Raw genomic sequence first — 24,821 nt, forward strand, 5'->3', positions numbered from 1 at the left:
ATGTATCCTTTAACTAGACCTACACCAGCAAAAGCCTTGAAACTCAAAGTTAGTTTATTCTGTATTTACTACACACAACAGAGAAGAATCAATTGCAACACTTCCGTTATCTTCGCAAAAGCAGTTTGAGGTGTTTTCTTTTTATAAACACCAGAGCCCTCGGGAATCTTGCAATATAGGCAGACATTTCAAAACTTCTTAGAAACAGGAAAACAACACTTAAATCATCACAGTGGAAAAGGTGTGAAATAATTCAAGACAAAAACAATGATCAATTAAAGAAAACCCAAGAAAATAAGAAGAGGGATTTAGTTATGAAAAAAAATTAAAAGATCAGGTGGCTACAATGAGTTATCTTCTCTAGGAGTCAAATTTACCACTTTACCCTTCAAGGGTGTAGGTTGTGATATGGTTTAGCACCCAAGAGGGGAAGAAAGGAGTTATGAATTTCCAACATGTCTCATATACTGAAAAAGAACAAAACAGGGGCCTATTTAGTGTGAACAGGGAGACAAGCAGTGTTATGCAGTTCTAGTTTAGGATCACTACCTGTCTTTACTTCTGGTTTGTTCATAAACAAGAGGGATTTGCATATCTCAAGATTATTTCTACTTCAGGCAGATATTAGAAAATTTCAAACATACCACATATAATGTTGTTATATTTTCAGCACTAAGAAAGCCTGAAATCTGAATAACCCAAGCAAAGGCCATTTCCCTGAGGGGAACACATTAGATGTATTGATGAGCACAGAATCATAGAATATCAGGGTTGGAAGGGACCTCAGGAGGTCATCTAGTCCAATCCCCTGCTCAAAGCAGGACCAATCCCCAACTAAATCATCCCAGCCAGGGCTTTGTCAAGCCTGACCTTAAAAACATCTAAGGAAGGAGATTCCACCACCTCCCTAGGTAACGCATTCCAGTGTTTCACCACCCTCCTAGTGAAAAAGTTTTTCCTAATATCCAACCTAAACCTCCCCCACTGCAACTTGAGACCATTACTCCTTGTTCTGTCATCAGCTCCCACTGAGAACAGTCTAGATCCATCCTCTTTGGAACCCCCTTTCAGGTAGTTGAAAGCAGCTATCAAATCCCCCCTCATTCTTCTCTTCCGCAGACTAAACAATCTCAGTTCTCTCAGCCTCTCCTCATAAGTCATGTGTTCCAGTCCCCTAATCATTTTTGTTGCCCTCTGCTGGACGTTTTCCAATTTTTCCACATCCTTCTTGTAGTGTGGGGCCCAAAACTGGACACAGTACTCCAGATGAGGCCTCACCAATGTCGAATACAGGGGAACGATCACGTCCCTCGATCTGCTGGCAATGCCCCTACTACTACATAGCAGACTACTATGGGGCTGCGAATGTACCAGCATTATGCCTCTACAGCAGGAGTTCCCAAAATTGATTTGTGGCTTGTTCAGGGTAAGCCCCTGGTGTGCCGCGAGACAGTTTGTTTACCTGAGCATCCACAGGTACGGCCGCTTGCAGCCGTTCCTGGCCAATGGGAGGTGCCTGCGCCACTTTCCGCAGCTCCCATTGGCCAGGAACAGCGAACTGCAGCCACTGGGAGCTGTGAGCGGCTGTACCTGCGCACACTCAGGTAAACAAAGCATTTTGCGGCTTGCCAGGGGCTTACCTGAAGATCACTATATCACTGAAGATACAAAAAGACAAATACAGATACATATTACCTATAGTCAGGAGAGATGCATTGCAGTCTGCTTCTTAGTATTACCAGATTGTATTTTTAAATCGTTTGTAATCTGCCAAAAAAAAAATCATTCATGGCAAAACCTTGGTGTACAAAATCTCAGAGTATAGAGAGTTTCAAAGCATCAAGTTGGCCACTGCACTGACAAAAATGGAATTCAAAATAGAATAAAAGGAGATATATTTTATAAAATTATATTGCACTTGGTTAATAAGCATATTTACTACATGTTTTGCATCGACTGTACTGTACCGTTACACCTTCACAGAACATATTGCAGTGGCTTTTTCTGAGCTACTAGGGTATGCATGCAAATAATAAAACTAAAAGCACAGTTATAGCTATGCGTAACAGTTATGTTTAATCTATAATGCAGCATGCACACTATTGTTAGTAAGCATATTCTACACACAGAGCTTCTCTGGAGCCATTGGTGCATGTGATCTTAATGTATATGAAGTATAATGTACACAGAACAAGCATATTTTATTTCTTTCTTTCATAGAACAATTTCTTTGAAGATTTCTCAGAGCACACAGTATTTTATAAGCTTTTTTGCTGGAGAGGAGTCAATTCCCCATTTATATGGATTTGGTTCTTATAGACCACTTGTAGCCAATCAAAATGGAGACTCAGATTTTTGGTTTAATTAGAATGAAAATCAACTTTAAAAAGAAATCTTAGAACTGGATGGAGAGGGATGAAAATAAAAAGCAAATGAATTTCAATAGAGAACTGAACAGTCTTTAAAGAAGTATAGTCCGAAAACCTCCAATGAAAGAAGAAGTCATTGACAAACAATGCAGCTGAGATAGTTATTTGATTTTTAGTTTCCGACAGATGTATCACCCACAGTAACTACAGAGAGAACAAATGGAATGACTCAGCATTTGTAAATGAAAAGATAATTTGTCTCTCAGTCCTTTCATTTTATGTAGGTGTATAGTAAAAAATGTTAGCCATTGTTGAAGAGGTAAACATTGACATTGTGTCAACAGTATATATCTTTTCAACGTGCAGTTGATAAAAGGACTTACCATTTGGCCCATGCCTAATTGGTATACCAGTAGTCCAGTTTAGATATCTGATTATATTTCTGTCTGAAAATGTAACAGTTATGCTCATTTTTAATCCAGACTCCTAATATGTTAAAATATTGAACTCATAGGCTCCTGGCCTTTCCAGAATACTGTGTGTGTAAAAAAAATTGAAGTGTTTTACAGGAGAATAGAGATTGATTGTCCAAAGGAGAAGAAAAATGTGAACAAAAACCCTTGGAACTTGGGAAAAAAAAATTGGTCTCAAATGTAGTAGTCACAACCCCCTTAGCTATTCACTTCTGTAGTCTTTGTACTCAGTCTGAATAATTAGAATCCTAAAACAAAACAGCCAGAAGTTTCAATCCTCCAAAAGTTTCACATTCAGCTTTGCATGAGCGGATATAAACTACAGTAACCTACTTGGGGGTGAGGTAGGAGAATAGGGGAGGAGAGGAGCACCATCTTTTCTTCCCACTGTAGCCAACTCCATTATTAGCACCTCTGTAATGTACAATCAAGCATTTGCATGAGGAGAAAAAAGGCCTCATGTTCAGCTTATATACATTTAAAGAAAATAAATGTTTTGTAATGTATATTAGTAAACAATTTCCAGTAAAACTTCCTTAGAAGCGTGCCCAATGTTTTGACAACTGAATCTGAGATAAGTCCAGGGCATCATGTTTTAATGGGTTATGGTGTGGGACACATATTGCACATCTCAATCATGTCTGGCTCTTAAAAAATAAGTCTAGCACAGCATGAACTGTAAGACTATACCAACAAAAGTGTTCCTTGGAGCCCTAAACAATATTTAAAAGCAATTCAATAAGAAAAGCATTTACTGGTTGTAAAGGGCAAAAGGAGAAGGAGTCTTAACAATATTAACAGGCTTGTACAAATGGCCACATCCACCCAAAAGACTAATCAAATAAAGTGATAGTTATGTTATAACCATCAACACAGAAACTCCTCTGTCTGTGCTAAATCTTCATATTCGTGATGTGAACCTCTATTTCTATGCCAGATGTAAAATCTGGCTCCCCCACCTGTACTATACATGGCTTCCACTGCTGTAAGACAGCTTGGTTTCTGTCCATGTGTAATGTAGCAAAGAAACAAGGAGAAATCATTTAACTTCCTAGAGACTGAAAGAAGAAAGCTTGCCATGGATAGTAACTTTTCACCATGCACGTGTGCTCAGCATCTGCACATGATCCACATCTTTTGAGGCAAATTGGGAAGGCTGAGAACGAGACTGAGTGGTAACTTCATTTATGAACAGCCTTCCAATGGGAGCAGTGGGGCAAAAAACCTAACTCACTTCAAGACTGAGCTTGATATGTTTATGGAAGGGGTGGTATAATGAGACTGCCTACAATGACATGTAGCTGATCTGCAACTGCCAGTAACAAATATCCCCCAACGGCCGGTGATGGGACACTGGATGGGGAGGGCTTTGAGTTACGACAGAGAATTATTTCCCAGGTATCTGGTTGTTGGATCTTGCCAAAATGCTCAAGGTCCAACTGACTGCCATATTTGGGGTCAGGAAGGAATTTTTCCCTGGATCAGACTGGCAGAGATCCTGGGGGCTTTCCCCTTACTCTGCAGCATGGGGCATGGGTCACTTACAAGTTTAAATTAGTGTTAAATGGTAGATTCTTTGTAACTTGGAAGTCTTGAAATAATGATTTGAGGACTTCAGTAACTCAGCCAGAGGTTATGGATCTATTACAGGAGTGGATGGGTGAGGTTCTGTGGCCTGTGATGAGCAGGAGGTCAGACTTGATGATCATGATGGTCCCATCCAGCCTGAAAGTCTATAAATCAATGAAAAAGTCACAAGTTCCACCAATGTCCCTCTTTTTCTGTTCCCCACTTTTCCTCATAATCTGCATTGTGTACACATACTATTCAGTACACCTAGTATTAGATGCAAGTTACAAAAGAAGCTCTCTCATCAAAAATGGTTATCAAGCTTAACAGAAATGCTCTTGAAAAATAGGCAGAGATGGATGACGTGCATTTGCCATTCAATAAGTTGAACAACATCATCCATATATTTCCCTTTATCTCTCAATATTAACATAAAGCTCCAGCAGTTCATTTCACTCTCTTTCACACCACTAAACTGGCAGAAGCATGAATTACTGTAGCAGGTGGGCCTGTGTGGTTTTAAAAGCAGTGTAATACAATCAACTGTATAATATCATATTTCCAGGAAAGCAAAAGACTTCTAGACCCAAGCCTGATCCTTAAGCAATCCTAATATTGGCATTAAAGTGTTCAAGATCCCATGAGGACCATTATATCTTTTGACCCCAGGTTTTAATTGAAACTTTAAACAAAATATATTACCTATTTAATGCAGCTAAGCTGGACTCTGGCCTTTGTAGTGCATGTTGTAATGCCAAGCAAATTAATCCCTGTAACCTTAGTACATTATTTTAAATTTATATCAAAGATGAATGCCATAGAGAAAATTTATACCACGCCAACCCCACACAGAATATTGAATAATTATTTTAATTCCAGTTTAAAGGCTTAAATTTTGTATTTGTTTTGTGTTTTTCTTTTTAAGAAAAGAAAAATAAATAATTTTTTTTCTTGGTACACAGCCAACAAAATACATGGTTTCCTTAGCTTGGTTGCTGCACACCTGGCAAAATAAATCACAGTGATAGAGTACCAAAATCTACACTGCGGCTTTTCATACACATGAACTTTGAACATCCGACATAGGTCTCCTGGCCCTGCCTTTCATACCATGAGCAAAACACAAAGCCAAATGGATAACTTGATCCTCTGGGTCAAAGATTCCCTTTTAATTTAAGAGGCAAACTAGTTCCTAATTTTTAAAAAGCAAAAAGTCAAAGTGGCACAATGAAGGAATGAGTCATTGGCTTGCCAGAGTAAAAAAGCCAATGGGAACAAGCACAGGAAAAGTACAGAAACACAAAACATGGAATACAGGTGGTGCAAAGGTTTAACACTGTGGGTGAGATAATGCACTTGGAGAACTGGAGTTCAAATCCTAATACAGTAAAAACTATGAGCCTCCTGTTTATACTCCTTTGAGTATATAATGTACGTTGTATGGGGGGAATCTCTAGGAAAGCCCCATTAAATCCCTGGAACGATAGCTGGAAATGGCTATCAAATCAGATGAAACATTTTCTCAAATCATACATTTGCATTTAATGCTGTGTACTCAAGACAGGAAGTGGTTAAGGCTTAAATTTAATCACAAATCCAATTGGAGGTGATTGGCCTCACATCCTCTATATTCTTGGATTATACGTTCAGCTATGGAGATTCTTGGTCACACACACTAGATCTGAGATAGGGAAGGGCTTCTCCTGCATATACTGAGAGCATTCCAGGGTTCTCCCCTTTTCCTCTGTAGCACTGAGCAGATATCCACCATAAACTGGGTGGGCATAGCTCAGATTGTCAAATTCCTGCAGTTACAAGCAGGTGGGCTCTGGCAGACCTCGATCCTAACAGTTGCCCATTTTGTACCTAATGCAAAAGTTTATTCATAGGCAAAGCCTTGCAAGAAGCAGGCAGGCAAGCTTACCTAAAATAATACATCCAAACAATAGCTATACAGCTAACATGTTGATTAATTTAACTTTATATACAAAAACAGACACACATCCCAGTGCCCAATTCATAAATACGATCTGCAAGGTACATTCAATGGTAGGCTGGATGTATTTAGTCTGTTGGCTCTAGCATTGCAATCTATCCAGAAATGCTAAATTTAGGGAAAGTTATATTTGCTATCTAGCCCTGTAACAGCCTAGCACTGTTTGCAACCTTGTTAGCAGGCATTGATCCTTCTGAAAAAGTGTTAAGTGAGCTCTGTTGACTCTGAGGCAGGTGACTTTTTATTAAGAGAGATGGTCTGACTGTTTAAAGGAGAGAGGCTCTAGAGCATGAGTAAAGCAATGGGTGAAATAATCCTAGGAGTAGCCAAGCCTAAGAGCGGGACTGAGCTGGTCTTTATGTCATCTTTTTGTTTTGTTTGCTCATTAATCCAAATCCCAGGAAAAGAATGAGTTTGGACATGTGGTATGAGGACTGTGCTTATAAAACGAGTTGGGAAAGGCAACACTAGCTCTTAACATATAGACAGGGGGTAGGTAAAGTACTCAGTCAAGAATCTATTTTTACCCAAATCTTGGGATTATTTTCTATTTTAAAACAGCAGTACTTATGCGGAACAGATACTTATGCGGAACAATGATTTCATAGGATCACTCCATTCAAAGAAAAAGGAGGAAAGGGTAACTCACCCATTTTATATTACAGAATCTGTTTTACCAGAAATATTTTTTACTATAATTTTGCAACTTTTGCTACTGGAAATCATATTTTGTTCAAGATTTTGAAATTATACTTTTGCACACAAAAGGGGAGTCAAACTTGTCCAGCTCTATCTAGACACTACAATCTGCCAAAGGTCTTGATAGGGCAATAATAATAAGCAGCTGTCTAATTCACAAAACAAAACTATGGCTGTTGCTGGTCAGCTTGATAGGATAATCAGTGCATGCTAACAAATGAAACTGATGAATTGGTAACATAACCTAGACCATTTATCAACAAAAAATGAGTCAAAAAGCAAGACTTTTAGCCATTGATTTGATCCGATAAGATTCAGTATTCCAGAAAAGTGACAACAGTGAATAAATATGCATTGCCAAAGTGAGTGTGGTTTAGAGAAAATCAAAAACAAGTAATGCTATCACCATGGCAATACAAATATTTAATTCTGAATTACACCTTTAACCGTTTTAAGACATAGGCTTTGAAAAAGCACCAGATCAAACTGCAGTTTTAGAATAATTGTTTCATCATCCACTACTTAAAGTATCTTGTTAAAGGGAGATAAACTACACACACAAAACAAGTAACTTGGGGAGTGAGGATCAGAATCAATGAGTGTGTTAAAGTCCCTTTAGTGTAAGTGCGAGTCATGTTCATTGCACAGTATACATTGAAGGGTATACTGCTTGCTATCCTGTCCAAATTAAAACTTATCTGATTCCACGGGATCATAATCCTTTCTAGGGTACCTCCAATGATTCTTCACTAGAGCTGTGCAAATAGCTGATTTTTTTTGGTTTGCTGGTCATACCAAAAACAAAAGTAGAGTTGACCCAAAATGAAAATTTTAAACATTTTTTGGAAATCAAAAAGTAAAAAAATAAAAATAAAAAAAATTAAGAAAAATAAAATTCAATGGTTGTTTCAGATCAAAATGTTTCATTTTCAAGCTTTAATCATTTTTTAAATAAAACTGAAGTATATTCAAAACAAAGTTGCTTCAAATAGAAAAAATAAACATTTTGAAAAGGTCAAAACAAATGTTTATATTGTTTTGGATTCAGTTAGTTAGTTTTTATTTTACCAAAACAATTTGACAAATTTGCTGAATGTTTTGTTCAACATGAATCTGCATTTTCTGGTCAAATAAGTATCGGTGAAAACTAACCCCCACTCGACTCAGCACACCCACACACATTCACAAGGGATATAGTTCAAACTTACTCCCTTTCCTGGGCTTTTCCTTTATTGTTATTTTAAAGAACAACAATCCCAGCCCCTGCTGACCTCTCTCTTGAGCTTAGTTGTTCCTAGAGCTTTTTCTCTGACAACTACCCTAGTTCTCTGTACTTCAGAAACACACTCAAACTCTTTCGTATCTTAGATTGGATCTCACAGGACCCCGAACCCCACCATAATTCAGACATTAAGGTGAGTCAACAGAAACAGATGCATTTCTGTGCAGGGTCCTACTTAAACAGTTTTGTATCTCTATGCAAGATCTTAGGACCTGCCACCTGGTTATATCAGGTTTTAAGTCAAGTGATTTATCTAACTCAAATTTCTATCCCTTTACATTTATATTTTGAAAAATGAGAAAAAAATAATTTCACTTTTTAAGAAAATAAACCAAAACTGACAATGTAATGCACTGAGGCTGCCTTCAACATTTTGAAAGGGCAGGAATCAGCTGGACCCAGAGGGTCTATTGGATTCTCTTATTGTAGACCTCACCTTACTCAATCTTTTCTCCACCCTTTGTTTGCCACCCTTGATATAAAGCATCCAAATTGGATTGTGAGCCCGTTGAGCATGCTATTTAATAATACAATCTAAATATTCCTCATGTAATAATCTTAGTGATTCAGTACTTAATCCATCTTGTGTTGAGATAAATGAAAAGACTCCCACTGACTGCAATGGTAACTGAATGGGGGAAGAGAGGTGGCTTAGTGAATGAAAAATTCCACTAATCACACTAAATAGTACACATAAAGCTTCTTAGATATTAGGTAGGAGATTCTACAGGTGGGCACCACTGCAATCAATACGATGTGTATTTAAGTGCTGTAGGAACACTCAGAAAGAAACCAAGAATATACTTGTGTAACCATCTACTGGGGTTTGTCAAGAAAATCTACTGCTGTTACTTGAACTCTGAAGTTGGAACCTACTCATGGTTAAGATCTATTGGAGAAAATTAATTTTGTTTTATTAATTAACTGAATCACTTGAGCTCCAGTTGTATGACTAAGTACTCTAGTTTCACTCTGCCTCCTTGAATATCACTGTAATATTATAATTGCTCTTACCCATCATGTTGTATAAGCTTTGTGGTGCAAACTGCCTTGGCATTTTCTGTATTGCTTCCTTGTAAACCATAAGGGCATCCTGAAACAGGAAAGAAAAACATTACTAAAGCACCATTTTCAATAGCGCTTTTTCACATGTGAATTAGGTACTAGCTACCCTCCCAGAATGAAAAAAAGAAATAAATATCTTCATTACTAATACACTAGGAAGATCATATTTATAAAAGGATCAACAAGGGACGTGAAGTTCCTTAACACCAGTCTGAATGATTTCCATTCGTGCGTGTCTTGTTACAGATTCAAAATTCTGTGGACTGACAGAGTGCCCAGATTGATATCAGATTGTTACAATAAGCACCCTAATAATAAAGTATCATTGCCTACTATCACTTAACAATAGAATCCAGATCCTATTATTGAATCTTTCCTCCATGGGAAAGAACATGGATGAGGAAAAAAAGGAGGAGCACTCAGGAGTCGGGAAATGCCAAAATTAAAGTTCCTGTGTGCTCTTGTGCATACGCATGATGTTATATACTTGAATTGCATGATCGCATACTAATGTTTCATTCAACAGGCACACTGGAGATGCATACTGTTCAGTGTAAGTAGTAAGAGTCCTTTGGAAAACATAACTGCATGACCATGTAAAGTCCATTTTAGAAGGTAAGTACCCCGGGAAGAGACCTGTCATTTATTTATCCTTTGAAAACCATGCCCATCCATAGATTTTTATAAACAACATAGTACTTTAAGTGCAGTCACAGCACAGCCATATAGTATGTTGCTGCTCTCTTATCTTTACAGATTGGTTAAAATGCAGACATAAAAATCTAACACATTAATCACTGCCATTTGATAGAGCTGAAAAAGGAAGCTGGATGTAGGGGAGTCTGAAAGAGCATGTGTGTACTTAATCGTAAGTAGCAGAGTTTATACGTTGCAGTCAGAAGAAGTTACATGGATAAAAGACTCATGCAACTACCACTCTGAAGTAAGTCTGGCTGGACAGGAACAGCATAACAAAACCAAAACACCCCACCCATCCAACCAAGCTCTCAGTATATCTCCAGTAGGCAAAATACTTATCAGAGGTCTTTTCATCTGTATATATGATGGCTGCTATCTTTGCTGACTCATCAGTGGCTGAACCACTGGGGACCTCCAGAGCTCAAAGCAGATTGAGCTAAAGAGCCATGGACTCCCTATTTGGGGCTGTAACAGATTCTCATCTTTTGCTATTCAGGCACAGAGGCCATCTTTAATACACACTCCCCAGTGGCTTCAGATATACTTCAGCCATTTATGACAACAATCTCATGAAACAGACCAAACTGCAGAAAGCAAAAAGTCCCAGATTTGATCGGTTCTCATTCTGGTTCTAACACTATTTTGCTATGCATCACTGCATAAGTCATTTAACATTTCTGCAGCTCTGCCTCCCTCTCTGTAAATTGTTGAAGAATACTACTTTCCCATACCGACCTCACAGGGGATTTGTGCAGCTTAATCAATTAATATTTGTGAAGCACTTTGACATTGTTGATGAAAGGTGCTACTGTATATAAATGATGGGTATTATTTATTATAAGGACTTTTTTGTGGGGTTGGGAGGGGTAGTGTTGATGTTTGCATGGGATGGGAAAATTGGGTCCTCACCTCATAATGTCCTTGTTCATGAAAGAGTTTTCCTAAGTTATAAAGGCAACTGGTAACAGAGCTCTTGTGAGCATGAGGATCTTTCAAATTTTCATCAGGGATCTCTGAACACTTCAGGAACGTCCTCCTGGCTTCCTCAGTCTTTCCTTGATTCATCAGGATAATACCAGTATTTAAATAGGCAGCTGTTAGGGGAATAAACAAATATTACATGTTTTAGCGGGGTTCCACTATGTCATCATACCTGTTATCGTTTTAAACCAAAAGATATTCATGTTCACAGATTATAAAATCAGAAGGGACCACTGTGATCACATAGTATGACCTCCTGCACAACACAGGCCATAGAACTTCCCCTGAAGGTTGGCTGTTGTTTTCTTAGAAACATAATATTGGGCAGACTTTTTTTTTTTTTTTTTTTAAGTAAAAGAAAACGTGAGCCACCTTGCCTCCAATACATAAATAAATTAATACATTAAATCAAGGGGATACCAAACAGACTCAACAACCTGCAATTAGAGTCTACTGGTATGGTATTGGAATTAGTCACCGGCAATAAACAACAAATCTTACTAGTGGAAGATTGTCCCAATAAGGAATTCCAAAAACTTTGTATTATTGATTCACCACATGCCTTAAAGTCAGAGACTGGCTATCAGAAAACAAACATCAATGTCATATATTTTAGTCACAGTGTCCATGGCTCACCAGCCCATTCTTTTGAATGGTATGGGATCGCGCCATTGTTTTCAGTTCTGTAGCCCATTGTCTATCAGAGAGCAGATGTTGAACAACAGAGTGATTGTTTTGCAGCTCACTGAAGAGTAAAATAAATTTCTCCCTCTCATTTTAATATTGAGAACAAATTTCCTTAAATACAACTGTCCATATATGCATGACTTCTCACAGTTAATGTGGTTCATGGAATATTACTTTATAATATATCTAGGCTTGGAACAATTAGATTTTTGTTGATAAAAAAAAGGCTATTTACTTTCTACATGGTGATATGTGTGATGTTGAAAATTTCTTTTAATGGTTATAAAGCTTTAACATTTTGAATGTCAACATCTACTGTCATTAAACAATTGCTGTCTTAGCCCCCCATTATTTCCCACAACTGTGAAAATTTAAAATAGATAAAAATTGAAGAAATGCTGAAAAATAAAACACTGATATTATCCATTGAAATTATATATATAAAAAAATTCTGCCAAGCCTAAATACAGCGCATGTTATCCTTCTCATTCTAGCTTTATAATAGTTCAAAGATGAGGGAAGAAAAGAAATGTAAAAAAACCTACTGAATTACTTACAAGCTAATGTGGGTCTGCTACCAATTGCCAGTTTATAGTAGTGTAGTGCTTCTGAAAACCTGCTGTTTTCCTGCAGCAGTAATCCTCTGTATCAGGAAAAAAAAAAGAAGGAGATAGAAATTTACTGTAAAGGACTACCTTAAAACCAGAGTAGTGTTCTATCACCCCAGAGGAAATGAAAATATTAAAATCAAAACTAAGGTAACAAAAGGAAAATATACCGATTTGTATTTCAGAGAAGCAATAAATAAATAAAATGCTTACTCGCAAATACTAACATTATTATTATGGTTGAAAATTATTATGGTTGAAAAAATAGGATTAATTCATAGGTGTCAGGTGCATTCATATACCTTTGCCTACACGGTTACTAAAATGCAGCAGTGTCAGCTTCCTAGGAAAATGGTGATTCATTTATACATTCAAGAGCATGAGAGATTTTTTAGGGCTAAATTTTTTTTAATGCAGATAGAGGTTGGTGAGCTATTTGCACTAAATCTTTCATTTTTTTCTTTTCATGACTGGAAAGGACCTGAATGTTACGAATGTGTTTGTTATTCAAAATTTGTCATCAACCAATTTATAAAAATATATTTCAGCCTATAGGTTGTCTGAGCTATTTGATTAGAATATTCATGATTGTGTGTGACTGGTCACCTAGCTCACATGCTGCTGTTTCTACCCTGCGGTTGGATGACAACCTTTAGTAACAGGAGAAAGTATATTAAAGAGACTGACGTGTGAATCCTTCAGGACTAACTTCCATGGGAACACATACATGCGTATTAACTGAACTTTTGCTTTCAAAAAACATTCTTTTGAATTAAATACACAAACAGACAGACACACACACACACTATATCTGTGAATGTTTGTGGAAAATTAAGAAAAAGTGCTATGTATATTGTTGACATGAATTCATAGCTTTATATTCAAATGAATGTTCCCCCAAAGCTTTTCAGTATCCCTGCAGATCTAAAAGGATGTTTTAAATGAATGGATGCATATGTTTAAAACTAAGATTTTTTTAAAAGTATCTTATGATTAATTACTGATATTAGCGTAGCACAAAAAGGATTGTGACCTTGTTCTGCTAAGACATGTCCCCTGCTCGTACAACCATTTAACCATTATTCAACCACTAATGGAGTGGTTGTTACAGTTTAGGCTGCAAAACAGTTTGTCCATTTTAGAACACTTCTCCTGTTTCCCTTCATTTTTACGTTCTCATAACTTTTCAAAATGAACACATTAGGATGAGTCATGTTTGATCTCTATACAAAGCGGATTTCCCCCCCTTACGACAGTTTGAGCAAAATCCAGTCAGCCCCTTTTGAGTTAAGCCAGCAGATGAGTGGGGGAAATACCTTTTTCCTATTTTTCATTTATTTTATTTTCAAGATATGACTAGAATTGAATAGAGGCCTGCAGAAAAAGTAGCTGACATCTGTAATTTGCAACTTGGCATGACATCTTGGACACAACCCTCATTAACAGAGCGAGTCAAAATTTTCTACAATTAGATTTATGATGAAATTTTGAAATTGGATTTTAACAATTAAAATACTGGGTATTTATTTCGCATTATTAGTGGTTTTTCCAATGTGCTTTATAACTGGATCTAAATTTTTTTTTTACATTGATTAAAAGTTTCATCAAATGACACATTATAATAAAAAAAAAATTAAAAATCAATCTTTTCAAAATGTTGTTTCATTTTTTGACCAGCTCTTCTTATTAGGGCCAACTATTTTTTCTTGTTTTTGATTGCCTGACAATGGGGTACTGACTATGCATTACAGGAAGTTTCTTTAAATATATGTGTGCACAAGAGAACAGATAAATGCACAGCTAACTTATAATATACACCTTATCTGACTGACTTATAAATGAACATCCAAAAATGCTACATTTAATATGACAGTGGAGATTTAATTCACAAGAAAACAAAAAAAGCTTAGAAAATTCAAATTAATATTTTTTTGAAATTTGCTGTATTATACAAATACATTTTAGTTGATGGTACTGCACATGTGATTAAAAGTTTAAGTACTTGCTTAAGTGCTTTGCCGATTCAGGACTATAAACAGTTCTCAGATGCTATTTACCTAGGGACAATAAGGGCATAAACAGAAAGAACTTGCACTTCCCTGCCATCTGTGAGCACAGAAACTTATTCCTGGTAATACTGAATATCTGATAAATTACACACAAACAGGCATAAACACAATCTCCTCTTTCTGGCTCCAGTTGTATTAAGAGATGAAAATATGTCTCTTTTCAAGCGGAATTATGATTAATTTTTAAAGAACTTTTGCTGTTTGCTCTTTCGGGAGTAAAGAAAGGCACCAGGGCTTTGTTTTAAACAAAAAACAGACAAACAATAAAGCAACAACAAAATCCTTTTCACTGCAGCCAGAAGACACCCGCACAATCATTAAAGAAAAAACACCCTGACAGAAAGAGCATGAGTCCTCTGCATATATGCATTCCTTATGAAATGAAAGTTAAGAGAGAAAATATTAAATTCTAAATCCTAGACAAGGGGGAATAATTTTCACTGAGAAAGATTACTAAACTTGAGGAGAGCAAATGCAGTCTCTTCTTTATGGAGAGATATACTCTGTGTTTGCCTTTTATCTTTACTGTCTCTTCATCAGCACCAGCCAGCCTCACTTTTGCCCTAATGTTTTCAGGATAATCTAGTATTAAGTGGCTCAAATCACTCACAGTATCAAGGCTGCTTATTTGTAGTTCCCACATACTGTAGTTTGAGTCAATGACAGAGCAACTTTCATGTCTAGTGTTTGTTTAAAGAAACACAGTGGTTGCATATAAAAAGATATTACAAAAGTTACTTCTGTTCCATTGGGCGGGGGAAACAATGAATATGACTTGAATTCTAAAAGATTCTTGATTTCTAAATATTTATTTTTAAATACAAGGTCACTTTTTAAGTTTAGCAGCATGCCCACTGACTTCCAGGTAGATTCAGCAATGATAATATAACACATAGATAATAAATCTTCTAGAATTTTAGTTTTGTTCCCTGTTAAGCTTTGGTTATATAGCACTTGTCCTTAAAGACTTCTCATTATTATGAGATTTTTAGTTCAATGAAATAATGACTAATATAGAACACCAACATCAAGCACAAGCGTTACATGATCTCTTACGAATTCTTAAGTCATCATGCCTTTTGCATTTGTTTTTCCTATATTTTTAAATCCTTGGATTTATAAACCTCTGCGCTTGAGGAAGCTCTGTTAGGAATTCTTATTGTTTTTGCATAGTGAGAAAATTACGGATTAATTGTTCAGTTTGAATATAATGAATTACTTTGGTATGATGTTTGTACCATTTGGATTAAAAACACACTTATTTGTCACTACTACTGAAGTAATTCCCTGTTTTTACTGCATGCTTTAGTACTAGCACTTCGGATTAATTATTTTATGCTACATGGTTTCAGTTTTTTCCCCTTTCTCATTCAGTACACAAACACCTTTTTGCAGCTGTTGCACTAGCTATTTAAAGTTCATATAGATACAACAAGCTGTGTGGGTGTGAGATTGAATATTGACTTCCAATAAATAATTAGACTTTTATTTCTGTTTTAGTATGAGTCTCAGTAAAATGAAAAACGGATGTATATGACCTAGAGAACCTTGATCAGCCATTAAACTATCTCTTTTCCTATGTGAAATTGGCTCTGATTGACCTCTGACACCTTATTACTTTCCTTGTGGCTTCTGAGACCATGAGACTGAGTAGATTTATGTGCATCTAGTTCTAGATTCAATTTAAACAAAATCAAGAAAGGATTTCAAGAAAAATTCCCAAAATAAATTTTTTAGTTGAATAAAATTAAGTCACACTTTTTTGGGACTGTTTTTGAAAGATAACCAGCCTGGATCACTGCCAAAAATGAGGATAAAAATATTTAATTAAATAGATAAACAGTTAAGAGAATAATGCTTTCATGAAATTGGAAACAGTAATTTAAACACTTGACTTGCAGGATGGCACAATTATCACTGTCTTCCTGAAATGGCACTGGTATTAGTAGAGCTTAAGAGGTAGGCCTATTTCTGTCTTCAGTACAAAAATCAGCTCTTACCTCATGCATGAACAAAATAAACAGGCATATACACAAACATTACAAATGCTCACTCTCATCCAACCTTTGTATTATTACATACCAAAAAAGCCATGTGAAAAGAACATGCAGGTTGCAAAGTCAAGCACTCCAAAGTTAGGAAATGCCAAGTTACTTACCCATTCAGAAACTGGAGTTTGAGATGTGTTGTCCATATACACATTCCACTATTGGTGTGCATGTGCCCTCGCGCTCAAGTCTGTAGACTTTTTGGCCAGCTGTAGCCATACAGCTAGCTTGCACCCTGATGCTCTTTGTGCTGTCTGGCAAGGGCATTTAAGGGTAGGGTGCTCCTAGTGCCATCAGTTTCCTCTCAACTACAAAATATAAAGTGAGAGGACACCGAGGTCAAGGAGATGGAGAGGGGGTTGTGAAATGTACATACGGACAACATACCTCAAAGGTAAGTAACTATTCATTCTCCTTCAAGTGGCTATCTATATGCACATTCCACTATGGGATGTCTATGAAAGAAGGGACTAGAGAACAGCATTAACAAAACCAGCATCTAAGCTGGAGGCTTCTGTAAGAGCTTGGTAAACGTATGAACAGAGCACTAGGTCACTGCCTTTACATATATCTAGGGTGAGACATTGTTCAGGAAAGCTAATGAGGCTCTCTGGGCTCCAGTGAAATGAGCTTTCAACCCTGCAGGTGGGTCTCTTCTTGCTATGTCATAACAACATTTCACACATTCTGAAATCCATTTTGAGAAGATTCTTGAATTTGTGAAGACACGACCTTGCCTTTCGGTCCATCAACTACGCTACAAAGAGCTTTGGACAAGATCAGAATGGTTTTTCTTCTTTGCAGATAAAATACTGGAGGCTTTCTGAGATTCAAAGGGTGGAGGGCCGCTTCTATCTTACACATATGAGGAAAGAACACAGATAGGTGGATTTGCTGATTTAGGTGGAATTCCATGACCACCTTGAGTAAGTACTTTGGATGAGTCCTGAGGAAGACAATCATGTGTGTTGGCGGGGAGAGGGGTCTGCCATGAAGATTTTTGTGGAGTGATGTAAAAGGGGTCATGACGCCACAGGTTTGAATAGAAGCCCCATAAGCATGGGAAGTACTAGATTAAAGCCCTAAGGGGAAAATGAGGCCCCTGAACAGGTGGAAAGTCTCTCATGAAATGTTTATGAATCTCAGGTCTGTAAAAGAAGACAGTGGCTGTCAACAGGCAGATGACATGATGAAATTGTCACCAGGTGACTCTAAGAGAACTCAGAGAGATTAGATTATTTCAGCTCTAGCAGGCACTCCTACATTACTGGTATAGGTGCTTCATGAGGGAGGAGTGACCTCAACCAAGATCTGTGGGAGAATCTCATTCATTTCACGAGGTGTGTCTGGTGGAGTCTTTCCTGCTTTGACCAAAATATCCCTGACTGGAGAAACTTCTAGGCTAGACATCCATCCAGCAGCCAGGCTGTGAGGTGCAGAGACCTGAGGTCTGGGTGCAGCACCTTTCCTTTGAACTATGACAGCAAGTCCAGTGTCAGGGTTGGGCCTTGGACAACCTTAGGACATCTGGGAACAAAAACTCCCTCGGCCAGGCTGGGGCTATCAATATGTTTGGTGGAGTCTTGTCTGACCTTGCAAAGTACTCTGGGAATTAGAGGAATGTGAGGGAAAGCGTATAAAAGGTCCCTCATCCATGGGACAAGAAAAGCATCAGACAGGGCACCTGGGCTCGAACTTCTCCTGAGGCAAAATAAGTCACAAACAATTCTATAAGGGGGTGGCCCCATTCATTGAAAGTGATGAAGAATGTGGTCCTTGATCTCCCTTTTGTGATTCAATTAGATATGTCTGTTCAGATTGTCTGCTAGGGAGGTCTGCAGGGCAGGTATGTTGACAGCTGAGAGGGAAGTTTGATGTCAGAGTGACCAGTTCCACAATCTGACTGCTTCTTGATACAGCAGGAAGATCTTGATTGTTGTAGAACATGGTGGTTGTATTTTCCATCATTATTTGCATGTGCTGATTCTTGATGTTGCTGATAAAAACCTTGCAGACTCTCCTTGAGTTCTAGGAGGCTGATGTGTACGCTGGACCACCAATGATCTGTCACAATGCAGGAGGTGGTTGAGACGAAACTGATGGAGGTAGGCATTCCCTGCCCTTATATGCCCTCAGTGGACAGCACAAGGAGCATCTGGGGACAGGCACGCCTTACAAATACTACTGGCCAAAAAGTCTCTGGTCCTGAGCACCTGGGGCACATGCACACCAACAGCTGGACCATGCATATGGACAATTACTCGAAGAAGAACCTTAATTTGACCCTCTTGTGATTATGCTTTATGATACAGTTCAGTGACATGATCACACACTAATTTTTCCACAGCACTCCTGCCTCATTTAGGGCACAAGATGGATAGTGCTTGCAGAATGAATATAGAATATTTTGTTTTATCCTTATTGTTCAATATGTGGCCCAGGCCTTATTCACTGCACATTATTCAAGCCCTACTCTGAAGGCAGTATTGTTATTTCCTTGTGGAATTTATAGGGTGCTCATCACCATTGTATCCGAGTGCTTCATAGACATTAATGGATTTATCGTCACAATACCCCTATGAAACAGGGAAGTGCTGTTATCCATATTTTACCAATAGGGAACTAAGTGACTTTACCAAAGATCACACAGGAAGCCTGTGATAGATCAGGGAAGTGAACCAGGGTCTCCCAGATCAAGATCCTAATCACTACCTCATCATCTCTCCAGCTCCTAAAATTATTTGAGCAAAGTTGTGCAACATAGTATTTTGAGCATAACATCTCTGCTAGATGTGGGAGATGCTTGAATGTGGGAGTTGCTCCTATTATTCAGAATGTGTGCAGCTCCAGTATTCCATTACATCATTATGCGAATGAATGGACAGCTGTTATATTAAGGCACAAATCCTGTTTCTGCCTCTGCTACTATATGGCTGCTCCCTTGGCAATGGAACCAGTGCAGGATTCTGGACAGCTGTGCAGATGTTACCACCGCTCTGCATCTCAAAACTCAGGTCCACGAAAAGCTCCCTTTAGGAGGCAGATGGGCCCATGGCTCTCCAGTCTTTCCACTGTGTGGTGGGAGGGCATGGGGAATAAAAGGGGCTATGGAGCTTAATTCACCACTGGGCTGGAACGACCTCCACTGAGTACCTTCTTCCATGCAGCTGCTCCCAATAGTAGCAGGTATATGTTCTGTTTACTTCTAAGGAAGTATAAATTGACACTACCTAAGGCCCTACTTGAATTGCAAGATGATTGTCAAATAACTGTTGCTGAGTTGCAGACAAGACATGGAAAATGAATAATGGATCTTTAATAATTGTGGTAATTTGGAAAAGCCAGAGAAGACCTATTTGTTTAAGAGCTGGTCTGCACTACATAGTTAGGTCGATGTAAAGCAACTTACATTGATCTAATTATGTCAGTGTCTACATTACAGCCTTCCTCCCACCGATGTAAGTGCCCTACTACACCGACATAATAGCCCCACCTCTATGAAAGGCGTAAGGCTTATGTTGGTGGTGTTAGGGCGACACAGTGTCTGCGTAGACTGCATTACTTATATTGGCTGCTGGCTGACTTGTCAATTGGCTGTTGGCTTCCCCCCACACTCCTGGTGAGAAACAGTAGGGGAGAAGCCCTGTGCAGCTTTCCACCTGCTCCCAGTGGGGAATGGGGAGTGGACGGGGGAGGCAGCCCACTGGGAGTCTGCGAGCTTGTGGGGTAGACCAGGCACTCAGCTCCCCATGCTGCCCCCCTTAAGTTGGTGGAAGTGCTCCTGGTGAGGATGCGCACCACCCGACCCAAGGAGGGTAGTGTGGACATAAACCACAGCAGTAATTATTGCAATGGCTGTTGACCTAATATAGGTCAATTTACCTTTTTAGTGTAGACATACCCAAAGAAAAATTTGATGGAACAATATAAACGCTCAAGTATTATGTTATGCTTGCTAATTTTTTTTTGATAACCAAACATTTTGCTGCCTATATATTACAGTTATTAATTCACAGGGCTGACGGTTTCCTGTTAAAGAACATATCAGTTATAAATTATAAATGTCTTACACACAGGAGCTATCATAACAAGAACCAATGGCTGGAAGCTGAAGCTGAACAAATTCAGACTAGAAATAAGGCACTAATTTTAAGTGTATCTGGATGCGCTGAGCTAATCTTCTAGTTGTTCCTTCTTATTATTTCAAGACTCAGGTGACTATGGATTTCTGCAATTTGAATTAATAATTGTGAAATCCTCTCTCTTCAGGTTGGTTAATACATTTAAATTGAAGTTTTTGTTACACAGTGATTAAGGTTCCAATGGGTATTTAACATTTTCCTTTAGAGTATCTCAAAGCAGTTTAAAACCATGATTAATTAAACCTCCTAACATTCCTACCTGTGAGATAGGTAGGTACGAAGGGACTTGCCAAGGAAGTACATTAGTGGCAGAGCTGGGAACAGAACTACAACAAATTTGAGAATTATTAGTTTTTCCTTCCTAAGAAATTAGCCATGTTTGTGATGAAGTATGATGCTGGGAAGCAACAGCAGTTCAGCCATTGAGTATGACTAAGCTTCCATAGTCATGGGAAGATGGGGACCTAGACCACTGTACAGAGCCTGGGAAGAGACATCATGTGGAAAAACTGAGATCCATGAGGCTGAGGCTAGAATCCTTCAGCTCTGCACCAATCGAAGACCACACCCTCTTTGAGGCTTATAGTGTTTTTAAAACCAGGAGAATAAGTATACTTGCCTCATGTGGAAGACTGGTATCAAGCCATTTCTTTCCTGTCCCTGACCTCAGCACACGATGCAACCCACCTCCCCTCCCCTGGTTCCTGGCCTGAGGAGAGGTCAGAAACCAGCAATAGCGGGAGTAGAAGTTGAGTCCATTATTCCTTTTACAGTGGCTACTCAAACTCCTTTGAAAATAGCCAATTCCTATATAGCCACGAATTACCAAGCCTCTAAAGGATTAACACTGGGTTGACTATTTCATTTTTTATGAATTATTTAAACACTGTTTTATAGTGGAGGGGAGGTTGTTTCTCCATTTTCAGAGGGGAAACCCATTAAATATAGGAGACTTTGTCCATTCTGATTTGACTTGGTAGGGGGGAAATCAGCTTGATATCATGATTGGATACTTAGTATGCTTTATTTCATCGCAGGTATTTAAAAATATCCCCTCTGAAGAGTACAGGACTCATGTGTGAGGTTTAACAAATACAGAGATAGTTCCACTCATCATTCCCCCTCCCAACTTTTCCTTTTAGAAGTGGAAGGTGCGGGAGAGGGGGAGATAATTTCCCCAACAAACAACTAATTTCCCTTCTTAAATGTGCTCCCACACAACCACTTCCTCTGCACCATTTATAACAAATGCCTGAGGAAAGAGAGGTACCTTTGCTCTAAGTCAGTAAATTTCTAGTGGGAGGAAGAAAGTTCTTGAATTAAAGACCATATCCAGAATACACTGCACATTAGGTCATTCATCGCTACCACTAACTAATATTCCCTCAGCAGCCGGGACAGATGACAGAAAGAAAGGCAGTTTCTCAGATGGCCAGGATACAAGTGGATCAAGCCTTTGTATACCAGTCATAACCTTGTGGGAGAAGATGTGCGGGGAGATAGCAGCTGCAGTACCAAGTACCAAGCAGATTGTGAGCCAGTGCTAGAACAGCACAATTTGCAGGCATTAGATTTGCATCCATTCTTTTTACTTCCCTAGGGAAAGAAAAACTTCATTCTTCATAACGCAAACTTGCCTTTGAGAGCATAGAAATGAAAGTACTTGAAATCTGCTGGATGAAGTAGAACAAGTTCAAGCATTCCAAGTGAATGCAGTAAGACAGACACACAAAAGACTTCTGGCCCTTTTACTAACTTCCAACCACTGTTAAGTAAAACCAAACCAAACCAATAATAATAAAAAAGGAAATGAAAGTTATTTGAATGTATTGTGACAATGCCTCCCTTTCAAATTCACTTTTGATTTCTTCAGTTAATTGTCTAAATTGAATGGACAATTCAACTTTTTTTTAAATGAGGCTTATATTTGTGGGAAACTTTAATAAATTATCCAGAATGAGAGGCTACCTGATGAGAACTGTCGGAATAATTAGTAAATTTTGTCATTTCCCCCTTGGAGTTATTTAGGAGTTAAATTTTCCTTTATTCTGTACGTGCTCCTCAAGTGATAATTCATGCATGGAGATGCACTGTCAACACTAAATACAGCTATGCTGGAGCGCTTAATTAATATGTTCACAGTATCAGACTACTTACCAAAGTACACATGTGTAGCAGACTATTTCCACAAACACACACACAAAATGACATCGCTCATGGATCTTTAAGCTGTCAACGTTAACAGAAAACTTCCCCTACTTTGCTTGACCTTGCAGTATAAAATTCACATTAGAAGCCTTTGTTTGTTTTGCATTGTATTGTTTGCTTTTAATTTTTGCTTTGTTTTAACCTAAAGTCATTAACATTAAATGGTACATTACTCTTTTTTCAGCATTAGGAAATAATTTAAAATGCAAAACAGCGTGTCAACATTCTGCCACCTTCACTCAAGTTGCATAGTAGTTAATCCTTGAGTAATTCCATTAAAGTCAGTGGCACTGTTCAAGGAGCAAGCTACTCCTCATTGTGAGCATAGGGGGCAGAATCTGATCAAGTACAAAATAAAGGCAGAGCATCTGTGAGTGAGATAAATGCACATGTTTGTGGAATACTCATTACACTTTTCAGTCTAACTGTATCTGATACATTACCAAACGAGTTTTATCTCTCTTGTATACGGATTGCTATTCTAAGACACTTATTTGGAGCCTGTTTGCTTGTTAATATAAGACACTTATTTGGTGCAGCCTGATTCTTCCACCTTCACTCTTGTTCCATTGTATCTCCATTGCTTATATGTAGTTCCACTGATTTCAAATTGGACTACTCAGAGAGTTAGATTTTCACAGAGCCCACTCTGGCATACACTGAGTAAAGCCTCCTTTCTCCCCTCCACATTGTGACTTCAGCCATGTAGGGCAAATGCTACTTGTCTGATGTTCACTTGGGCAGTGCAGATAAGTGGACAAAAAGGTGGCAGACAGGGCTGGCATTAGACTCACTGGGGCACAGGGCAGAAACTAAGGAGCGGGCCTCCACCCTGCTGAAGCTGAAGCTTTTTACTCTTTTTGCCCTTTTTTACTCCTCCTGGTGCTGTGGATCGTCGTATTGCTTTTTGGTGCTTTTGGGCTGACCTTCCCCGATAAAGAGAGCTGATATGTGAGCAGTTTATGTGCCCCAGCAGGCCACGTAACTTGTGCGCTGGATAGGACACACACTGAGGGAGGAATTTGGTAAATTAAGTTTAAATAGACTGTGGCTAAAGTTCCAGGGCAGGTACTGTTAAACAGTAGCTTTCATTTCAAAGACTGAAACTTGTAGCTGAATGGTTAGGTCATTAAATATGTTCTGATTCTCAGGGTTACTTGTGAAAATTACTGTCCCATACAGTAGAGAAAAACATATAGGTCTCATGAAAGGCCACTGGAACAGTATTATATATTGCAGCAATACAGTGTTGCTCTTCCATATAAGTGAGAGCTAATGTCTTAATGCAATGAGACTTTATATAGACAACTTCTGTGATTACTTTAAGAGACACATTTAAATTGTGGTTTTCTACACATGAAGAGCTGGCAGGCAAAGCACTGTTCCATTCCAAATAGGTTATTAACAGGTTTGCACTCAGTGTTGAAAAAAATCTGATTTTTTTTTAAAAGAGGAATTTGTCAGTGTGACAGCCTTTTCTACATTTAAACTTATTATCCCACATCCTGAATCATGAGAACTTGTGTTATCAAGAGGAAAAAACAGCCCTGAATCTAGTTTCCATGAGGATACGCTGTGAGTGTGCCAACTCTATACAATACAGGTTCAAACACAGTTCAGCATTGATTAGTAGGTTAGGTGGCTTTCAGTGCTTTTCAACTGTTGAAGTGCAGCATGGAGGGCTCCCACAGCAGTATTTTAAGACCGTCTTTTTCAAAAAATACAGCGAGTGGATAATCCTAGAATATTTCATTAAACTAACACACAGACTCATACACTTTAGATGGGCCAGAAGGGACAATTGTGATCATCTAGTCTGACAAACTACACATTGCAGGACACAGAACCTCACACACCCACTGCGGTAGTAGGCCCATAGCCTTTGACTGAATTACTGACATCCTCATATCATGATTTAAAGACTTC

The 24,821-nt window shown here is 38.4% G+C and overlaps 1 protein-coding gene across 2 annotated transcripts in view; it reads right to left on the reverse strand.

Annotated features, from left to right (window-relative positions):
* The window catches only part of TMTC2 (transmembrane O-mannosyltransferase targeting cadherins 2), a 361,794-nt gene that overhangs the window by 91,850 nt on the left and 245,123 nt on the right, over window positions 1–24,821 (reverse strand). For both annotated transcript variants that reach the window (XM_074941959.1, XM_074941960.1), the window contains exons 5-7: window positions 12,378–12,463; window positions 11,062–11,246; window positions 9,403–9,481 (exon numbers count right to left, since the gene is read on the reverse strand). In XM_074941959.1, coding sequence (XP_074798060.1) covers window positions 9,403–9,481; window positions 11,062–11,246; window positions 12,378–12,463 — 350 coding nt within the window. The remainder of the gene's footprint in view (window positions 1–9,402; window positions 9,482–11,061; window positions 11,247–12,377; window positions 12,464–24,821) is intronic.

This window comes from Natator depressus, chromosome 1 (assembly GCF_965152275.1).
Source record: "Natator depressus isolate rNatDep1 chromosome 1, rNatDep2.hap1, whole genome shotgun sequence".
Classification (NCBI taxonomy): domain Eukaryota; kingdom Metazoa; phylum Chordata; order Testudines; family Cheloniidae; genus Natator; species Natator depressus.